The sequence below is a fragment of the Ammospiza caudacuta genome, chromosome 2 (assembly GCF_027887145.1).
Source record: "Ammospiza caudacuta isolate bAmmCau1 chromosome 2, bAmmCau1.pri, whole genome shotgun sequence".
Classification (NCBI taxonomy): Eukaryota; Metazoa; Chordata; class Aves; order Passeriformes; family Passerellidae; genus Ammospiza; species Ammospiza caudacuta.
In genome coordinates, this window is record NC_080594.1 from 16,443,925 (window position 1) to 16,464,905 (window position 20,981).

General features: G+C 53.6%; 2 protein-coding genes across 5 annotated transcripts; both read left to right on the forward strand.

Annotated features, from left to right (window-relative positions):
* The first annotated feature begins 488 nt into the window (after positions 1–488).
* Positions 489–16,450, forward strand: RNF121 (ring finger protein 121). 4 transcript variants are annotated; one of them, XM_058825442.1, is made up of 9 exons: positions 489–546; positions 6,234–6,271; positions 8,063–8,204; positions 9,902–10,056; positions 10,535–10,642; positions 11,070–11,190; positions 13,064–13,213; positions 14,726–14,852; positions 15,144–16,450. In XM_058825442.1, exons 1-9 carry the CDS (start codon positions 490–492, stop codon positions 15,215–15,217), a joined length of 972 nt encoding a protein of 323 aa, XP_058681425.1. In that variant the 5' UTR covers position 489; the 3' UTR covers positions 15,218–16,450. The 4 variants fall into 4 exon arrangements, with proteins under 4 accessions (XP_058681425.1, XP_058681424.1, XP_058681427.1 ...); XM_058825441.1 differs by having other exon boundaries at positions 13,064–13,197; positions 14,751–14,852; XM_058825444.1 differs by having other exon boundaries at positions 13,064–13,197; positions 14,751–14,849; positions 15,130–16,450.
* Positions 16,451–17,677: 1,227 nt separating this feature from the next.
* IL18BP (interleukin 18 binding protein) lies at positions 17,678–19,203 on the forward strand. The gene is made up of 5 exons (XM_058800406.1): positions 17,678–17,762; positions 17,963–18,025; positions 18,210–18,275; positions 18,513–18,642; positions 18,751–19,203. The coding sequence occupies exons 1-5, from the start codon at positions 17,684–17,686 to the stop codon at positions 18,935–18,937; spliced, it is 525 nt and encodes a 174-aa protein (XP_058656389.1). The 5' UTR covers positions 17,678–17,683; the 3' UTR covers positions 18,938–19,203.
* Positions 19,204–20,981: the final 1,778 nt, after the last annotated feature.

Here is a 20,981-nt window from a genome sequence, read left to right on the forward strand (position 1 = left end):
CGCGGGACCTAACGGGACACACAGCCCGCGGGGGACGTTACACAGACGCAGCCCGCGGGGGACACGCACACAGCCCGCGGGGGACGTTACACAGGCGGCGAGACACGACACGCAGCCCCCGGGCGGAGCTCAGGAGCTATCTGCGCCCTGTGCGGAACAGCGTGCGGCGGTGGCGGAGAGTGGCGAGCGTGGGCAGGGCAGCAGCGGCACTGCCGGCACGGCGGTGCGAGGCGCTTTGTGCTGCCGGTGCTGCCCACGGGGGCCACGCGTCCCACTGCGGGCCCACACCCCGGAGCCAGCGGCCGGCGGTGACAGCTCACCGCTATGATGCGCCCGGAGGGGCCTGTCCGGCAGCCGTTCCACTCTTCCCCTCGCCTGATTGGTGGCCGGAGCAGCGCCGCGCGCAGCGATTGGCTCAAGGTGCGGCAGCGTGCCCGGTGATTGGCGGACGGCGGCGGAACAGGCTGGCTACTAGGGGGGCGGGGCAAGATGGCGGCTGTGCTGGAGGTGGAGGTTGGCGGCCCCGTTGAGCGTGAGGCGGAGGAGGTGCGGGCACGGGGCTGGCGGGGCGCGGTTTGCGCCGAACCGGGTCGGGCAGGGGAGGCGAGGCGCGGACGGGCTGCTTCAGCGCTGTTGGGTGCTTTGTGAAGGGCAGACACAGCGGACGTGGGGCCTGGGGGACGCGGGGTCTGGGAGAATGGGGTGGGGATGTGCGCTGAGGGGCTCGGAGGGTCCCTGGAATGGGACAGCGGCGACGTTGGGTCACTTTGATCTTGTAGAGCCTTGGGGAAATGGGTGTGGGGAGTGTTAGGGCGGGGGAGATCCTGGTGTGGGAGGACAGGGGCAGGGTGGCACTGGCAGCTTCGGAGGGCCCATGGGGCAGGGACAGTGCGGGCTCTGGGGGCAGGAGGGCAGCCATGGGGGCACAGCTGTTGTTCCCGTGCTGGCTTTTAATGTTCCTGGGGATGAAAAATTACAGAAGTGGAAAAAAATCTGTCTGGAAAGATGGAATTGTAAGCAGGGTGGGTGCTCTGTCACAGGTTCGTGCCACTTTCCGGCACTGCTGCCCCGGGCTTTGCAGTGGCTTTTCACCTTCCCCTGTGCTTCGTGCTTGGGAGGGTTTTTCCCAGTTGTAGAGAACCAGGAGAACTTGGTTCTATCCTGTCTGCACTGTGGGAGCAGCTGCGCAGCGGTCATAAGTTCCCTTAGCTTGTACAGTCAGGTAATTTTTTTGGTGCCTTTCCTCAAGAATTGGTGGTGTGGCTTAAAAATTGTCAGATGCTGGTGGTTGTTTTGGAGAAGATTGCTGGCAGGGCCCAGTTGTGGAGATTCCCTCATGCACGGCTGAGCTGTGGGAGCTTGTACCCCTGCCCTGTGCCTTGTGTTGCTGCTGGAGAGTGGTGCAGTGGGGTGATGGGAGGGTTGAATCCCAGATTATATTGGTTATATTGCTGGTTATATTTTAAGATACTCCTTGGTGACTTTGTATGTAAAAATGTGGAAGATTCTCTGGTCCCTTTTCATTCCATTTGGGCCTGGCAGAGAGGGCATCAGAAGGAGGCAGCGAATGAGGAGGTGCATATAGGACTGCTTATCCCTGTGGTTCCACAAATGGTTGGGGTGAAACCTATCTGCTTGTGCTGTCCTGAGGTCTTGGCAGCTCTTTGGGCAGAGCAGTTTGCTGATGAGCCACTCATGGTGGGGACCAGAATAAAGCCGAATGTCCCATGGCCCTGGCTCTGCCTGTGCAGAGGCAAAGGTTTAATTTCCAGTTATCCAAATGTTTGATCAGTTGGGAAATTCCTGCTCTCTGCTCCTTATTCCTGCATCTTACAAGCAGAAAAAATGCAGAATTGAGATTCCAGAATCTCTTCAGCCTTTCATTAAAGAGTATGCCTCATCCCAACCTGCCTTGGTTGCACTTAGAGCACTGTGGAAATTTATATTCCTCTTATTTCAGGCTATTCCTGGTAGGTGCTGAGAGACAGAGACTGAAGTTGGGCCAGTGGGAAAGTGAGATCAGGGCTGTTGATTGCTCTGGAGCTTTGAGCTGAAATCAGCAGCTGCTTATTCTCCATCCTCAAGGCATTCTTCTTGCCTCCTTTGGAGATTTAGAGCATAAGTGGATTACAGTCAGCTCACAGCAGTGTGTGTTTGCCCAGAGATCCTCCCAGCTCCCTGGGCTGTGAGGAACGTGTGCTCCAGCTTTGCTGTTATCCATATCAACAATCCTTGTGATTTTCTCGAGGAGGTTATTCTGTGACTGTCCCAGTGGTGGGGATCACAGGTTTGTGGAGGCTTTGGGACAACAGCTCCTGCAGGAAACCAGGGAGTGGCACAAGGTTCTTCCAAAGGCCATGATGCCACGTCCAAGGAGAGGATTAGACTTTAGTCCTAGATATCCAGTTTCTCCTAGTCATCACCTGGAGGAGGCTGAGGTTTTTGAGAGGCTTGTGAATTACAGAGGAGACAGAGAGCAGAAGAATTGTTTTAAAATCCTTTTCTTAAAAACAAAAAGTTTGTCTGAGAGCTGTAGTTGGTATCACACTGGATCCAGTGTTGGTGTGGCAGCTGAAGGATGCTGAAACAGGAGTAGGCTGGTGTTGAACACTTGGTAGAGTTGATCTTCAGCTGCTTCAGTCACCCTAAATGTTCTTGTCAAACCCCTCTGTGGGGGTGTTCAGAGGGGTCCCAGCACGAGGGAAGAGATGAGAATCTTGGCTCCATGTTTCAGAAGGCTGATTTATTATTTTATGATGTATTATTATATATATTATATTAAAAGAAAATGATATATTAAAACTATACTAAAAGAATAGAAGAAAGGATTTCATCAGAAGGCTAGCAAGCAATAAAAAGGGAATGATAATAAAATCTTGTGACTGACCAGAGTCCAAGACAGCTGGACTGTGATTGGCCATTAATTAAAAACAACCACATGAGACCAATCAAAGATGCACCTGTTGCATTCCACAGCAGAAGGTAATTATTGTTTTTCTTTTCCTCTGAGGTTCCTCAGGAGAAAAATCCCGGCAAAAGGATTTTTCAGAAAATATCATGGGTACACCCCTCTTGGTAAAGGGAGATTTAGGAGTGGAGGTTCTTCTACCTAGCTGTTGGGGTTAGAAAGAGACCCAAAAGACTCAAAAACTGCATGTTAAAATCAGACAACCCCAAACTAGAAGTGGAATGAGTGCTTGCTGGCAAGAGCAGGTGCTTCCTTCACCATTCCTGTGCATTTTTAGCTCTAATCCAAAACTTTTGTGCTAAGAGAGTATGCAGATCAAGGAGGGGTTAACTGGAAGGTCTGGCTCAGGGTGGCTGCTCTGCCAAGTCCTGTCTGACAGTCATCAGATCCCTCTCACATCCCCTCTGTCATGTCCTGGCCCCCCCTTAATAAAGTTATTTCAGGAGCTTTGAGCTCTGGGGAATCTGGTGAAGCTCACTCCTTGTACTTGAGAGAAAATTGTGTCCAGGGCCATGGATCCCTGATTGGCTTGGGAGCACAGCTCAGGAGAAGCCTGCTCTGAGCAATGCCAGCAGTGCTTCCACAGGATTTGGAGCTGAGGCATCTTGAATGCATTTGCTGGAAGAATTTGGAGATTCAGGGAAAATGCCAAAGGAAATAGGCTGGTAAATATCCCAGTCTCTAAGATGGCACCAGCACTGTGGAGTGGTTGCTGGTGTGGTACAAAGGAGCAAGCTGAGCCACTGTATAGAAATGTAAATTACTGCTGTGGTTTGAAGGTGCTTGTCAAACATCTTCATCCAGCAAGGGTGGGGCAGAGCCTGGGAGGAGGCAGTGGGAGCACCCAGGTCACTCTCAGAGCTTGCAGAGGGATTGACCTGTGCTGGAGCCAGCAAGCACTAGGGGATTCTGAGTCTCCTGTGTGCAGTCACCAGCAAACATTTCAAAATCTCCTTTTTCCTGTTTGTTTGGAGAAATTGTTGCTCTAAATTACATTGCAACTGCTGAACTGATGGATCTGGATGTGGCTGCTTTAGGAGCAGAGGTGCTGGGGAATTTGGTTGACACAAACACCCTTCTTGGTGTCAGGTTGTCACCACCTTCCCTTGGCTTCTGACACAGTTCAGTGAGCTCCAACGAGGATTTTCATAACTTTAGATTTTGCATCTAAGTCCTGGAGTGTTTCTTCAGGCCTTGGTTCTCAAGGGCTGAATTTCTCACAGGTGTTGCTCTGGGGTGAAGCTCAGCAGATGTTCCACATCAGGCAGATGGATTGCTGTGCTGTGTTTTTCCCTACCTCCTCACCCTGGGGTAAATTAGGTGTCACAGAGGAAACGAGGCAGCTGTGCACCCTCAGCTGAGCCTGGCTGTGATCAGAGCTGCTGCCTGCAGACCCCTGTGTGCTGGTGATGGTGAGCAGGCAGGTGAGGTGAGGTGACTGCTGCACCAGCCTATGGAGAGCCCCAGCATAAAGGTTGGATACAAGCCTGTGGCCCTGTACCCAGTGGGGTGAGGTGGAGCTCGTTCCTGTGTACACATCTCTGGTGTGTGCAGGAAAGAGTGATAACAGTCTGTGTTTGTGGAAACAAGTCTATGGCTTGTTTCCAGCCCTCATCTCCAGTGCCTCAGCAATACTGGAGTGTCTCCAGTAAACCCCACATGTATGTTCCCAGCCCAGGTGAGCTGCTCTTGATTTAACCTGAGTTTGTGTCTCACCAAGAAAAGGTGATGGGAAGAGCTGTGGGGTTCCCTCCCCAGTGCCATGGTCAGGGTGTGCTGTCTGCTCAGTGACCCTGGTGGGGACATGAGGGATGCTGGAGGCTCCTCAGCAGTTAGAGGAAAAACGCCAGTCACTTGTTTTTAAAATTTTAAAAGTTTAATAGTAATAAAATGGTTATAAAAATAGTAATGCAATTAGAGTAATAATAATTTGGACAAATTGAATTAGGACAATATGAGACAATAGAAACAAAGAGTTACAGATGTCCGGGTACCTTATTTTGGGCAGCATGAGCCCGAAAAAGGACACCCGTTAACAGAGGATTAACCCTTAAAAACAACAGCCTGTTGCATATTCATACACCTCATACATGATGCATAAATTCCATTCAAACACAGGATTCTGTCTGGTCATCGTCAACTTCTTCCTCTGAATCCTAACTGTGCCTTTGAGGCAGGAAGAAGTTTGTTTCTTTTGATAAGAGAACCATAAATTCTTTTCCTCTGAAAGATTGAGGCGTCCTGTGGCTGCTATGTGGTGTGAGCGCCTCATTATTTTCTTAAGAAAATATCCCACTTATATAGTTCTTATTTTAACTACAAAAGTTACTTTTTAACTACAAGACTACATTTATCATACTATTAAAATGTTAATACAGCACTACTAATCAATACATCAAAATACATATGGTAAATATCTGCATAGAGCCATATAATATGCACTTTTCACAATATCAAAGGAAGGTTTTGCCCAGGGAAGCTGTGAATTCCCCATCCCTGGAGGTGTTCAAGAGCAGGTTAGATGGTGCTTGGAGCAACCTGGTCTAGAGGAGGTGTCCCCATGGGAGGAGGGTTGGAGTAAAATCACCTTTGAGGTCTCTCCAACTCAAAGCATTCTGTGGTTCTTTGATTCTATATAAAGCTCCAGATGAAAGCAGAAATGAGGTGTTGAAGCTCCCCTTACTCCTCCCCTGTCCAAAAGTGAGAATATTCATACTTCTTGTGAATCTTACTGGAGAAGTTGGGATACAAATATCCATTGTCAATCATCACTAATAACAGCAGCTCCCCTTGCTCTCTGTTGCTTCTGCCTGTGAAGTTTGGGAGGAATTTCCAATTATCTCAGCAAAGCAAGGCCTAAATATTTATTTTACTGTGATTTTGAAATCTCTTTGGCATTGATTTGTTGCTGGTGTGTGACATGCTGTCCCCTGTCCCTGCAGCCTAGTGGGATTTTGGACTCCTGCCACTGGTGGGAGCACTGGCTTCACTGGGATCACCACTCTGTGCCCTGAGACACCTGGCTGGGTTGTGAATGTGGGATTTAAGCCAGTCTTTTTGTTCTGCTCACATGGGATGTTGCACAGAGCTTTGGCTCCAATAAAATATGGGAGTGTAAGTAAGGTGGAGGAGCAGGGAGAGTTGCTGCTCTTCCTGGGAAAGTGAAGGACAGCTTGCTGGCACTGTGGAGGTTTCTTATTTAAAGCATCTGAATCCAGAGTTTCCCAGCAGCTGATTTCATGGATGGTTTTTTTTTTCTCCCTAGATTGATCTTTCACACTTGTCCCCAGAGGAGAGATGGAGGTGAGTTTTGGGAGCTGATTTGGAGCACACAGCTCAACTGAGCTCCTGCTACTGAGCAGAGCAAGTAGCAGCAGCATGGCCTGTGATCACAGTGGGGCAGGAAAGGATCACCAGTTTTTGATGGTGGGAAGTATGGGCTGTCTTAGAAGGCAATAGTATTTTTCTTTTTAAGCTGCTGCTTGATATAAAATCACAAAATAGTTAAGGTTGCAAAAGCCCTCTGAGATCATAGAGTCCAATCATTCAGCACTGCTGAAGTCACCACTAAACCATGTCCCCAGGTGCCACATCTACATGTCTGTTCAGTCCCTCCAGGGATGGGGCCTCCACCACTGCCCAGAGCAGCCTGTGCTTGGGCTGGACAACCCTTTCTGTGTAGAGATTTTCCCAATATCCATCCTAAACCTCCCCTGGCACAACCTGAGGCCATTTTCTCTTGTCCCCTCACTTGTTAGCTGGAAGAAGAGCCCAGTCCCCACCTAGGCCCACCCTTCTGTCAGGGCCTTGTAGAGAACAAGAAGATCACCCCCAAGCCTCCTTTGGTCTACGCTGAGCCTACCCAGCTCCCTCAGCCATTCCTCACCAGACTTGTGCTCTTGGCCCTTATCAAGCTCTTTTACCCTTCTCTGGACACCCTCCAGCCCTTCAATATCTGCCTTACAGTAAGGGGCTTGAAAAATTCCTCTTTTTTCCTTAGCAAAACCAATTTAATCCAGATGCTTATTGAAAATGACAGTCAGACTGGACTCTCAGTATTGCACCAGCACAGGCTGACTTGCTGGAGCAGCTGTGTGGAGAAGGGCCTTGGGGTCTTGGTGGAGAGCAAACTGTCCCTGAGCCAGCAGTGCCCTGTGTGCCAAGGAGGCCAGTGGGATTCTGGGGTGCATTTGGAATAGCATGGCAGGCAAGTCAAAGGAGGCGATCCTGCCCCTCTACTCAGCCCTCCTGAGGCACCGCTGGGAGTGCTGTGTCCAGTTCTGAGCTCCTCAGGACAAGAGAGACAGGGAGCTCCTGGAGTGGGTCCTGTGGAGGCTGCAGAGATGGTGAGAGTACTGGAGTGTCTTCCTTAAGGGGAGAGGCTGAGGGAGCTGGGGCTGTTCAGCCTCAAGAGCAGATGACTGACAGGGGACCTCATCAATGTTTCTCAGCTCTTAATTCCACCTTGCTTTTTTGGTCAAACAGCACAAGCTGGGCAAAGAAACTCCAGGTATCTGGCAAGTATCAGGCTGGAAATCGCTTGTTCCAGAATGCTCAGGGTAGAGAGAAGCAATTTGCTGGGTTTTGGGGGTTTTGCCAGATGTCAGCTGTTCCTCCTGCTCTCCACGCTGACCCTTCCAGCCTTTCCCTTGTTGGACAAGAGGGAGAACAGTGTTAGTGGTTCCAAAACTGGGCTGAGGGTTTGGTATTGAGAATTAGCATGCGCTCTGGGTCAAACAGTTGCAGCGTGCTCCAGGAAGGCACTGCTTGATCAGGAAGGTTGAGAGAGATGACCCCACTGGTGTTCCCTTCTAACCTTACCCATTCTGGGATTGCAAGTTATGCCAACTGTGCACTCCATGTTCAGTAGGTCAGGTCACCTCCTTCACACTCAGATGGGCAAGGTGGCATTCTTGGCTTTCACAGCGTAGAAATTAGCTGGTTTCAGAGCAGCCCTTTGTCCCTTTCCCTCTGGATTGTTCACAAACACAATTCTTCATAGTGCTGTTTATCCATCTGACCTTCTGGCTCTCCTGAGGTGTTTGTAGCCCAGCATGCAGCGTGCTCTTCAGGTTCTTTTCCTGGTTGTTGCAGGGTGGAGCACGTGCGGATGCACGCCAAGCACCGCGGGCACGAGGCCATGCACGCCGAGATGGTGCTCATCCTCATCGCCACCCTCGTGGTGGCACAGCTCCTCCTCGTGCAGTGGAAGCAGCGGCACCCTCGCTCCTACAATGTGAGTTACCCCACAGCCAGTCTGCCTGCCATGCTGCATGGGAGTGCTGAGCAGTGCCCTCCTTTTGCTGATGAGGAAAGTGTTCCTGGTTTTCCTGTTGTTTCTCCCAGCACGTGCGGGATTCCAGCTGGGGATGAGGATGGATGACTCGGAAGGCCTCAGGTTTCTGTTGGAAGTGATGCAGATAACTCGGTGTGATGTAGTGCTTTCAATCAGGGATGGACAAGCAGATCTTGGGGGTTGTCCTGAGGGAAGCTGCATTTTGTGGGTGCTCCCTTGGAAGCAATGGGGGCTTCTTGCTGCTGGCAGCCTGGGTTTGATGGTTCCTGTGGTGTCTATAGAGCATGACACGGCACAAAGCACCAAGACTCCATCAGAAGGTGCATAAGAGCAATTTGTTAAAGCAACATGTTGCCTTTACAGTTTTTCAAGGTATTTGCGTTTACTTAACAGACACATTCACTGCCCATTGGTCATAAGAAAGAAACAAAACTCTAAATAGGTGAAAAGGAGCCACACAATTCTGTGAGCCAGCTCAAGTCCATATCTCTTTCTCTCCTTCATCACGTCACCATGGTGACAGCCTTGGTGTCTTCCTGGAGAGAGATACAGGGCTTTCCTTATCTTCAGGAAGCCTTCCCTGGCGCACAAGAACAGCACAAAATGCCTTTCCTACACTGCAGCACTCTGCTGAGCAGACCTGCCACTTGCTGATGCCACCAGCTTGTCTGGGTCTGTTAGTTACCTGAAGCAGCTTCATGGTCACAGTAATAATATTGATTAATGTTTCCAGGTAGCACCTGTAGTTCTCTGTGAACTTTAAACCAAACTTTTTTGCCTGTGTCCCTCCAGCAGCACTGTGGGAGCTCAGCTGCACAGCTGTAGATCCTTTTAGGAATAGGCTGTAATGCAGAGGCAAGCCAAAACCTTCTTGCCTTGTGTAATTCCTGTCTGAGATGTCTGTGGTTGCAGCATTGGGATCCTGGGAAGGTGAAGGTTTATGTAGCCGCCTTACCACAGCTAGTTGTGTGTATCATCTCTCATACATTCCTCTGGAGATGATGATTCCTCTGTGTTCTCCTGCCAGCTGTACCCTTTGGTCCCAAAAACCATGTGGCTGCTGCCTCACAAAACCATGGAACTGTGTGAGTTGGAAAAGCCCTCTGAGATCATTGAGTCCAGCTGTTATTCCTGCACTGCCAAGCCCTGCACTAAACCTTGTCCTCCAGTGCCACATCCACACGGCTTTTAAATCCCTCCAGGGATGGTGACTCCATCACTGTCACAGGCAGCCTGTGCCAGGGTCTCACCACCCTTTCTGGGAAGAAATTTTCCCAATATGCAACCTTAACCTTCTCTAGCAAAACTTGAGGCCTTTTCCTAGTGTCCTGTCACTTGTTACCTGGGAGGACAGACCGAGCCCCACTTGGCTATAACCTCTTTCCAGGTAGATGCAGAGAGCAGGGTGGTCCTCTCTGAGCTTTCTTTTCTCCAGGCTGAGACTCCCAGCTCCCTCAGATGCTCTCTGTCTGACTCATGTGCTTTGAGCTCTGCTCTAGGTGCCACAGGTCAAACCTCCCCAGGTTCTTGGTGCAATCCAGGGCCATTTGATGCAGGCAGGAGAATGGCTGACAGTGGGTTTCTGGTGTCTGAGGAGCAGAGAACAAGTTCCAAATGCCTTTCCTCTATTCCTGCAGATGGTGACCCTCTTCCAGATGTGGGTAGTACCTCTGTATTTCACTATCAAGCTGAACTGGTGGCGGTTCCTGGTGATCTGGGTGCTCTTCTCAGCAGTCACAGCTTTTGTCACCTTCCGGGCAACTCGAAAGCCTCTGGTACAGACAACACCCAGGTTTGTCTGCTGTTCCTGGGAAACTCCTCAGCCCCAGGGTAACCATTACAAGGATCTCTTTTCAGTTTCCCTGCACAGATGTGAGTTAAGCTTTGCATCCTGGCAGTGTGAGAGCCCTGCACATGTGAAAGGGTGTGAAGCACTTAGCTGGCAGCCAGCCCAATATACCTGGTACCTGGGTGGGGGGTGGAAACGTGGGGAGTCCATGTGGGGTGGTGTCCTCACCCAAGGCATTCCCAGCACGCAGCACACTTCCTTATGGCCTTTGGAGATCATGAGGATTCTATTTTGGTAGTCAAGACTGTGAGCAGCCTGTGACAGGTTGAATTAGGAATGTAAAGTTCTTGCCCATGTGTAGGGGTAGGTGAAGTGTCTGCAAAAATGCAACAGGTGTGAAAAATAAAACTCTTCAGATGATTGGCACACTTCCATTCAGGGAAAATGAAGTAATTAAATTCTTTGTTTTAATTCCTTACAGACTGGTTTATAAATGGTTTCTACTAATATACAAGATCAGCTATGCCACTGGGATCGTGGGGTACATGGCTGTCATGTTCACACTTTTTGGACTTAACCTATTATTCAGGTGAGTGAATCTTTCAGCTCCCACTCCTGGGGCGATGGGGTGGAACACACCTTTGGCTATTACTCTGGAAAATCAGTTTACTTGGCAATCTGATTAATGGGACCAAAGAGACTATTAGGGTGTCCTTTCACTCCTGGGAGGATGACAGGATGCTGGTACCTGAACTGGTCTGGGTTGCTAGAGAGCCCTTCTTCCAGCTCACTTGTTGGAAGCTCCCCCAGCTCTGGGGGCAGCAGTGGCTTTTTTTTTTTTTTTTTTTGCCATACTGTAAGAAGCAGCCAGTCCATAGGTGGTGGCAGAAGACTCTACCCCAAACCAGCTTCATTGTTAGAGAGTTTGACTGCTTCTCTGGAGTAAAACATTCTCTAGAATATGATTACAGTGACTTTGCCCTCAAAAAACCCTGTTGCTGGTTTTTCTGCTGTAGAATCAAACCAGAAGATGCAATGGACTTTGGCATCTCCCTCCTCTTCTATGGTCTTTACTATGGAGTGCTGGAGCGGGACTTTGCTGAGATGTGTGCGGATTACATGGCCTCAACCATCGGGGTGAGTTCAGGGTGGATTGTACCCCAGGCCAGAGCTGTGCCCCATATCAGGAGGTCTGAAACATGTTGGGCTCTGCAGCAGCTTTGGCTTCCCTCAAAAGGGAATTTCTGCCCTCAAGGAAGGGTCCCTGGATCTAATATAATAAGAGTTTCTCTGAGATTCTTCCTGAAGAGCGCAGCCTCTGCAGGATTCCATCTCCAGGACAAGAAATTCTTTTCTCTGAGGGTGGTGAGACACTGGCAGAGATTCCCCAGAGAAGCTGTGGGTGCCCCATCCCCTGGAAGTGTACCAGATCCAGTTTGTAACAGCCTGGATCCAAGCCATTTTCTGATTCTATGGAGAAGTGGAATGATCTGTTTAGCCCTGCTGAACTGACAAATATTTCTTTTCCTGGGCATTTAAAATCTCCAATGAACACTCCCATTTCTGACACCACTGTACTTGCATTAACTTGTGACCTGCAGCCACCAGGGAAGGATTCACACTGTGGGCTTCCTTCCTTGTACCTGCCGCAACTTTTGCTGTCCCTGTGGACAGAGGACGCAGTGGCCTAAAATCTGTAGCCCACTCACCTGGTATCAAAATAACTCACTCCACCAAAAATACATGACCTAGGACACCAGTGGAGTAGGTCATGTTTCTTCTTTTCAGCAGCTGTTTAGGGTCTTGGACTTTGTGTTTCCATCTTTCTGAGCTTTCTGCTGCTGCTCTGTAAGGTTCTGCTCCAGCCCCTGGCCTGCCACACTTGGACAGCTTGGAACAGGGTTTCTCTTAGATTCTCAGGGCTCTGTTGGATGTTCAGAGCAAACCTGTGCCAGGGCTTTGCCAGAGGCATGTTTTGCTGAGGGTATTAAACCAGGAGGAGCTGTGACCTCCTTGGAGAGAGAGCTGGGCAAGCTCCAACTGTGTGAAATTTAACAGGGGCCAGATTCCCCACCTGGGATGGTGTAATCCTGGTTATAGGTACAAATTTGGGAACAAGAGTGCAGAGAGAGTTCTTTGGAAAGGATTAGGGTTGACAGCAAGTTGAATATGAGCCAGTAGTGTGTCCTGACAGCTAAAAGGGGCCAGTTGTGTCCTGGGGTGCATCAGGCACAGCATCAATGTGTGGCCAGGGGAGGTGATTGTCCAGCCATGAGGAAAAGGGAGTGAAACTGAATTGGGGGGGGTGCAGATTGGACATGGGGTAAAGGTTATTTATCCAGAGGGAACAGGCTCCCCAGAGACATGATCATGTCATCAAGTCTGCCAGAGTTCAGAAAGTCCCTTAGTCATATGGTTTAGGTTTAGTAGTGCAGTGGAGCAGGGAGTTTGACTCAATGATCCCGAGGGGTCCCTTGCAGCTGGAGTGTGTGGGACCTGGTTTTGTGACTGCACTCTCTGTGGTATGTCAGCCCTGTACTGGGCCATGAGGCTGGGAAATGGAGAGGGGTGGCTGCTCTCTCTGTGCTTTGCTGAATGAGTGTCCGGGACCTGCAGGGCTGGAGGTAGGCGCTGTATCTGACTGGCAGCCCAAGGTTGTTATTTGGAGGAGCTGTGACCTCCAACTTGTCCTGCTCTCTCCCCCAGTCTCACCCTGGCAGGCAGCTGAAAACCCCCCTGGCTGTTGGGGAGCAAAGAGGGCTGGCCCCTTGACACAGGGAGGGGGTGCATGGGGCTGGGGTGTGACAGGCCACTGCATCACTGAGCAGCTGTCCTGTTGTAGTTGTTTCCCACAGCCGGACCTGTAACAAGGTTTTTAAGCCCCAAAGGCCAAGGCTGGACTCGTGGGGTGCTGAGCCCAGCCCTCCTTAGAGCTTAGCTGTGCCGCCGCGGGTGTGGGACACGTGGCGTGCCACTGTCACTGCTCTCCCTCTGCTCTGCCCTCGCTCAGTTCTACAGCGCCTCAGGGATGCCCACCAAGCACCTCTCTGACAGCGTCTGCGCCGTCTGCGGCCAGCAGATCTTCGTGGATGTCAACGAGGAAGGGATCATTGAGAACACCTACCGCCTCTCCTGCAACCACGTGTATCCTTCTCTGCAGGTGCCAGCCCCCTGCCTCACTGGCCCCACGCTGGGGTGGGCAGCAGGGAGCTCCTGCCCCACGGCTTCTCCTGTGCTGGGTGGAGAAATGCCTGTTCTGGGAAGTGGGGCTGTCCGGCTGACTTTGCATGTGATCTGTGCCTGTGTCATCACTGACTTGGCATGGGAAGAGGTGTCCCTGAAATTACTTCGTTGCCACTCCCAAGTGGTTGTTTTCTCTTCCTTCACATCCCCAGTTCCCTCTGCTGAGTCATGGAGCTGCACCTCAGTTTTTACCTGCTTTTGACAAATCTGCTGTGGCCCATCTGCCTGGCAGTGCCCCCAGCAGATATTCTGGTGGAGGTGATGGTGTGAGGTCAGGACATGAGGCATCCCTGCTCCATGCCACCCTGGCCCCTCAGAGATGCATTGCAGTGGGTCCCGAGTGTCTATAAGGAAGAACTGTGGGGAAACACTGCTGGCTCCCTCTGAAAACAGCCCCCTGGTCCAGCACTGCTGATTGCTACCTGCTCTGGCCACAGTCCAGCAGCTTCCTCCTTCTCCAAAACTCCTCCAGGGTTTCCAGCACGCTGGACTCACTCAGCCCTTCCTGTCAGCTGATTGATGAGAAGTGGGTTTTGGAACTGGAAGTCCTAGTTGGTGCTCAGTCCCAGCTGAGGTGGCACGCTGGGGTTTTTTCCCTGTGGTGACTCAGTGTACACATGAGATGTCCTCTGGCACTGTGTGTGTTGCTGCCTGCGAGGTGGTTTCCAAACTGGGCTTGAGCAAAGGTCATGCTGGCAGAACAGGAGCTTAAATTTAACTCTTGGGAGCTGTTGAGATTTATGGCTGACACTGTGCAAGGGCCTGGGACTGCAGCAGCTTGGGGTGGTGTGGCTGCCAGAGGAGCTGGTTGGTGCTCCTGGTGGTCCTCAAGGGTGAGGGCTGGCTGGGCACTCCTGCATCTATGGCTCCAGGGCTGACAAGGAAGTGACTCCTGTTGCTGCTGCCTGGCATTCTTCCATGTTTTGAGCAGCAGAGATATTCTGGGAAAAGTCTGTTTGCTCTGTGACACCCCTGTACGTGGCAGAATCATCTGCAGCCACCTCATATTTTCCTGTAACTTCTTCAGGCTGTGCTCAGGTTGTGCAAATCCTTTTGAAAGAGCATAGCAAGCACTTGTAAGTCAGACCCTTACTTACAGAGAAATTCCTTAAATGTTAATTCCAGGAAGCCTTTGAAGAAGGCTTCCAAAATGCATGCAGTTCACAGAGCTTGGTCACCATCACCGAAGAGTTTCAGTCTCCCTGGTGCCCATGCATGGGTCAGGGCCTTCATGCTGCCGCCCTGGCTCTGTTCTGTTGCCCCATGAGTTCCTTCCACTGTCCTGGAAGCTGCTGCACCTTCTAGGAAAGGGCTGTGGTTGTGCAATGCACCATCCTCACATGGGGGGATGTTTCCATGGCTCTGGGGGGACTTCCTTGGCCTTGGTTGTTTCCTCCACACTGAGCCATGTATCCCCCTCTTCTTCCAGTTCCCCTTAACGTGCCACTCCCCAGGTTCCATGAGTTCTGCATCCGGGGCTGGTGCATTGTCGGGAAGAAGCAGACGTGTCCATACTGCAAAGAGAAGGTGGATCTCAAGAGGATGTTCAGTAATCCGTATCCTTTCTCCTGCTGGGAGCCAGCACTTTGGGAAGGGAAGCAGTGGGTAGAGCACACAAGGGGTGAGAGGCTTGCCTGGTACCCTCAGCAGGTCTCTGCAGCACGTGGCTCTGGCAGAGACCCTGCAAAGCCCAGGGCAAGCTTCATGTCTGTCCTTCCTGGGTGCTTGTCCATCTCTCTGGGACCTGTGTTCTCTGTCCCTGCTTTGGGGCACCTTTGGGTGGCTTCTGGGTGGGCCATGCTTCTCTCATCCATTTCCCCAGGACTCTTTAACTCCTTCCTGCCCAGCTGGGAGAGGCCTCATGTCATGTACGGGCAGCTGCTGGACTGGCTGCGCTACTTGGTGGCCTGGCAGCCGGTGATCATCGGACTGGTCCAGGGAATCAATTACATCCTGGGGCTGGAGTAAGGGCAGGCGGTGGGGAGCCGCGGAACCACGAGAGGACATTGCCACCAGGGATGCTGGCTTTGCTCCGTCACCTCTCAGGACCTTGGCCACCACCAAGGACAGCAACATCAGGGCCCCTCCTGCTGGGGCTAGGGGAGGATTTTTTTAAAAAGCAATTATTTTAATGAGCATATTTAAAACTTTCTATTGCAGCCAAAAAGAGACGCTTGTCCCCTTTCCCTGTCCCTGTCCAGCCCTTTGCAGTGCCCTGCCGGGCTGAGCTTTGGGCTGGGGGCTGTTCTCCAGCTCCTTCCTGCCACTCTGTCAGGGGAGGCCACGACAGAGAAGAGCCAAGGCTTTGTCAGCCCCCAATGCCAGCACCCTGGAGCAGCCTTGCTGGCAGCGAGGATGGGATATGGGGGCTGCAGAGGACAGGCTGGAGCCCAGTGCCCTGAAAGAAGAGATGAAAGTCACCTAGCTACCCCTGGCTGCCAGGTCCGCTCTGGGCACCCCGGGTATGCCAGCAGGAACCAGGCTGCTCTCCAGCATGGTAATGGTGGGCTCTGCCTCGGGGAACCCTTTTATATGCTCCCAAATTTTCTGTGTTCCTCCCTGGAGTCCAGCAGTGTCCCCTGACTGCTCAGGGGGGGGTCAGCCAAGGCATGGGGTGGGGCCAGTGCTGCTCCTCTCTGTGCCCTTGTGGTTGATGGTGACGGTACTTCAGGAGCAGCCAAGAGCACATGCCCCTGCCCCGGGCGCAGGTCCGCCCTCACTGCGTATTGCTCTTGGCACTGGAATAAAAGGGATGGAGTGAAGATTGGGCTGGTGCTGGCGTTTCCCTGCCCCAGCATTACTCCATGACATCCTCCTGGCCTTGCTGGTAGGAGCCATGCCAAAGTCCTGCTGGGGCAAGTGGGCTTGGTCTCAGTTTCTGGTAGTGGGTGGGGTAAAGTCCCCAATCCCAGGGCCAGCAGTGGTATTTTGGCATGTGGAAACTTGAGTCATATTCCCTGAGGGCCCTGGGGTCTGGTGGAGAGCTACAAGGCAGCTCCTGGCTCAGGGGATTTAGGAAGTGGCCACAGTCCTGTCATGTCTGTGTGGGCTGTGTTCCTCCTGGGGAACCCCAGCATCGTTCTGAATCCTCTGAGTTTTCTTTTGAGTGAAACCACATTGCAGTGTTGTGCCAAACACCAAAATAAGAGCCCTGGAAACGGAGACAAGGTCCTGTTTTTTTCTTGGTTGTCTTCCTTGCTGCAGGGCATGGAAGGTTTCTCCTTTCATCTCTCCTAGGGGATGGATATTGGGTGGATGATGACCACGCACCCATCTGCATTCCCTGCTCACCTCTTTCACCCTGTAGCATCCAGAGCTAAGCTGCTTGGTATTGGTGGGAGCAGGAAGGTGGCAGAGGAGCTGGGTGCTGCCCTGGGAGCTGCCTCTGATCCATCACTGCCCATTTGACACCCATGGTTGCTGTGAGGAGGATGCAGCCACTGGCTGTATCCCAGCAGGAGGCTGGGAACATATTGCACTTGCCAGGTCTCCAAGATTACACTCCTGTTCCTGTCACCCTCCTCCTCTGCTGGGAATGGATAACAAAACTCACTGGGAGTTCAGGGACTATTTTCCAGGACTTGCCAAGGCCTGTGACTCAGGGGGCTGCTTCTGCCCTGTTGCTGTACCTGCACTGGCTCCCAGCCTTGATGCTGCTGGGGAGTGGGGTGTGCGGCCTGGCCCCTGGTTTTGTAACCAGTGGGTTGTCAAAACCACATCTGCTGTCAAGGGGCTGGCTCTGGGGGTCGGGGACTGCTGTGGGACACAGGAGATGGCTTCTTGCAGCCAAGAACTAAAGCCCTGGGGGTTTCTATCTGCTAAGCTGTTGTCTTCCCCCAGCTGGGACACCCAGAGGCCAACACCCAGGCTCTGCCAGCCACTGTTGTACTCATGTCCTGGGGGCTTCACCCACCTTCCTCCTGTGCAGACCCTGCCTTGTCCCTGATCCTAAAGCATCGGGGAGCAAACCAGCCTGTTCAGAATCCTGTGATACTCAGCCAGCGCCCCGTGTGCTCGACACTGGGGGGCCCAGCTGGGCCCCACATCCCTGTCGAGCCCATGGATGCTCCCCCAGGGGTGTGTGTGGGGTCATGGGATGCGATCACGGGAGTGCCCGCGGGATGTGGGATGTGTATCCCCAGGTGCAGGCGACACAGAGCACGGGGGGCATGGAGTGCTGGGGACGCAAGGCGCGTGCAGGGGGCTCGGGGACATGGACATCGACACACAGCAGCGTCCGGGTGCGGGTCTCCGTGCGGCGGGCCGGGGCCGAGGGCGGCTCCCGGTGAGTCACGGCTGCCTCTCGCTCCTCCCCGCGCCGCCTCATAAAGCGCCGCCGTGCCGAGCTGAGCCGAGCCGAGCGCCGTGCCCGATCGCGGACTGCCGTATGTACCGGAGCGCTGGGCGGACAGCCTTGGGGGGCACCGGCCGCCACCTGAGTGACCGCGGGAGGAGGATGCTGGGGGGTACGGGATATCCCACACTCGGGGGGTGCCGGACGGATGCGAGGGTACGGGATCGTCGCATTGCAGAGTCCTGGGGGGTTACCATGGCCAGCTGGGAGGATGCTGAGAGCACGGACCGTCCCAGGCTCAGGGAGTGCTAGGGGAACCATCCCGAGCTCATGAGGATCATGCCCAGCACTGAGGTCCGTTTTTGTCTGCAGAGCCCCTGGGAAGCCCTGCCTGGGTCCTCCTGCTCTGCTGGAGCCTGGCTGCTTGCTGCACAGGTAAGTGGGGGGTACTGGGGAGCCTAAGGTCAGCCCTGGGTTCTGTGCCCCTCAAGAGGCCTGTTCAGGGGTCTGGGGATGAGCAGTGCCTCTGTTCCTTTGTAGGACCCTGCCTCCTCACCCACTACAAAAGTGTCTCGGGGTCACTCTCAGCCTCCCAGCTCACCCCTTTGTGCTCCCCCAGGTGCCATGGCCTTGCAGCCACCCAGCATCACCACCCTGCGGATGCCAGCAGAGCTTCCTCGCCCAGGTGAGAGACCCTCGGGGCCGTGGCAGGGCCTGGGGGTGAGGAGGCTGCCATGAGGTTCAGCTCCTGTGCCAGCCTCCAGCAGAAACAAGGTGAATCCTCCAGCCACAGCCAAGATTTCAGGGTGCTGATGAGGTGGGGGAATGTTCCCCTTAGTTAGGGAGGGGGGCTGTGGCTGTGCCTGGGGGGCACAGGGGACCCTTGCAGCCCCCCTGACCTTCACACCCCCTCTGGCTGCAGGTGAGAGTGTGACTGTGTCATGTGAAGCACTGAGTGAGCTTCCAGAGATGACGCTGCTCTACTGGCTGGAGAATGGCTCCTTCGTGGAGAGCCTGCACCCGGACGGGGCTGTGCGTGAGGGGACAGTGCAGTGAGTATGGGGACAGGGGCAGTGACAGCAGGGCAGCCCAGGCTGGGACAAGGCCCCTGGGTCTGCCCATCTGGAGTGGGCACTGACTGCTCCCCGCTGGCTTCACAGAGAGGAGCTGCAGGGCTCAGGGTGGGCCCTGCGCCGTGACCTGCACTTCAGCTCCTTCAACAAACAGCACCTGCACACCAACTTCACCTGCGTGGTGCTCAGTCCCCTCGGTGCCGACGCCAGGGAGGTGCAATGGCCGTCCCGAGCACCGGCCCCTGTCACTGGGAACAGTGGGGGCCTGGGCTGAGCCAGGGAGCAGCTCCCATGCTGGGTGAGCACCCTGCAGTGCAGCTCCCTGCTCTGACAGCCCCACACTACTGCATGCACATGTGATACCCCCAGGCAGGCCTGTCTCTGTGACCTCCTTTGGGGACTGCACAGCCCCACGTGTGCTGGCCCACGTGAGTGGGGCTCCTGGTGCCCCAAGCTGAGTCAGGAGCACTGCCTGGGCTGGAACCAGCTCTGCCCATAGCTGGCCTGGGACCCCAGAGTTTATTAAAGTACATCAAGGCTGCCCAGTGTCACCTGCATCCTGGGGATGGTGCTGCCCAGGGGTGTAGAGGGCACCCATGGGATGAGGAGGGAGGGAGAGGAGGTAGCCCTGGTGCCTGTGAAGGGCAGGATCCATTCCTCACCCCCTTCCTGCCTGGCAAAGGGCTAGAGAGCCACAGGGAATTCCTGGCACAATGGTTGTGCCCTGCCCTGGAGGAGAGGGTAGGTGGAGAAGCCCTGGGTTGCAGGCACTGTGGAAGATGAAGCCATCACATCTCTCTCTGCACTTGGCGGGGTTGGGGCTGTTCCTTAGCATGGCATTGCTGAGTCCCATCTGCTGCTCCATGGGGCATTCCCCATAACCATCCTGTGCTGGCAGGGCCCCTGCTCTTGTGTCCCAGCCCCTTTCTTGCTCCCCCAAGTGCTTGTGGGGGCTGCAAGCCCTCTGGGCTGTGGGACAGGTTGGGGAACAGATCCCAAACCTCTTGAGCAACCCCTGGCTCTGGGCATCACACTTCAGATGCTCAGAATGTGGGAAAGATAGAGATGGGGGGGATGGAGAAGCCTCCAGATGCAGCCCCCATGAGCTGCCCTCAGCCCAGGGTGCCATAGGAACCCCCTGGGGACACCCCAGTCCCACAGTGACTCTTGGGAGCCAGGAGAAGGCAAGCACTGGAGCAGCCACTGGTCAGGGACCTGCCCAAGGCAGCCCTGCTGCACCCCCTAGCCTGGTTAATTCCAGCCTCCATCCCCTCTCACAGACCCCACACACAGCTGCCTCCATCCCCTCTCACAGACCCCACACTCAGCTGCCAGGCTCAGCCAACGTCCTGGGGACAGTGGCTGAGCTGGGCACAGATACCTGCCATGCAGGACCCTATGTGGGTGTCTCTGTGTCCCCTATCCTGTCCTACTGTCCCCGGGATGCTGGTGGCTCCATCCCTGACCCCTTCTCCTTGCCTCGTGTGATGGCAGTAGCACACTCCTCACTGCGCAGCATGGCACCCAGCCCTGCCATGCTGTGCCATCTTGTGCCATGCTGTGTCACACTGTGCCATCTTGTGCCATGCTGTGTCACACTGTGTCATACTGTGTCACACTGTGCCGTGCTGTGTCACACTGTGTCACACTGTGCTGCCCACAGACCCCACTGCAAACCACAGGTCACAGCAGCTCAGAGATGTGCAAAGCCCTGTGCCCATGGCACGCCCCCCACCATGACCAAGATCAAGACCTCCCTGTCCTGGCAGAGCTGGTGGGACAGGACCATTCCCTGGCACATGTCCCCATGGCCCAGTGGCAGGAGAGACTGTCCTGCAGGGACATCAACTCTCACAAAATCGCAGTTGTAGGTGCTGCGCACAGTCAGAAACAGAGCTGGATGAGGGTGATGTCAGCAACCTCAAACATCTGGAAAAGTGGGATCAGGACCTCCTTGTCCTCATGGAACAAGTTCTTGTAGCAGGTCTCCATCATGAAGATGACATCCTAGTTGAAGGGCAACCGCCATTTTCCTGAGGGAGGTGGAGCAGCCAACATGGATAGGTTGGTGGCACTGGAATGCTCCCGTAGACACAGTAGTAGCTAAGAAGGTGGAAGCCATGTCCAGCACCATCTCCTTGATGAGGTGGAGGTCTTTCTGGTGTGGGGGTCAATGGCTAGAGTCCTGGCCAGCAGATGCTCCATGGTGGGCAGAGCGACCCTAAGGGAAGCCCTCAGATGCTGCAGTGCTGTGGACAGGGAGGCTGTTTGCTCTGCAAGTGGCTGGGGAGGTGTGGCGGCAGGAGAAAGGTCAGGTC

What these genes read in the sequence shown, in the direction of transcription:
- RNF121 (XM_058825441.1), top strand. Translation starts at nt 490, where the DNA reads ATGGCGGCTGTGCTGGAGGTGGAGGTTGGCGGCCCCGTTGAGCGTGAG. An exon ending in TTGAGCGTGAGGCGGAGGAG is followed by an intron (nt 547 to 6,233) that starts GTGCGGGCACGG and finishes TTTTCTCCCTAG; the next exon opens with ATTGATCTTTCACACTTGTC. An exon ending in GGACTTAACCTATTATTCAG is followed by an intron (nt 10,643 to 11,069) that starts GTGAGTGAATCT and finishes TTTCTGCTGTAG; the next exon opens with AATCAAACCAGAAGATGCAA.
- IL18BP (XM_058800406.1), top strand. Translation starts at nt 17,684, where the DNA reads ATGTACCGGAGCGCTGGGCGGACAGCCTTGGGGGGCACCGGCCGCCAC. An exon ending in CGGGAGGAGGATGCTGGGGG is followed by an intron (nt 17,763 to 17,962) that starts GTACGGGATATC and finishes TTTTGTCTGCAG; the next exon opens with AGCCCCTGGGAAGCCCTGCC. An exon ending in GTGCGTGAGGGGACAGTGCA is followed by an intron (nt 18,643 to 18,750) that starts GTGAGTATGGGG and finishes CTGGCTTCACAG; the next exon opens with AGAGGAGCTGCAGGGCTCAG.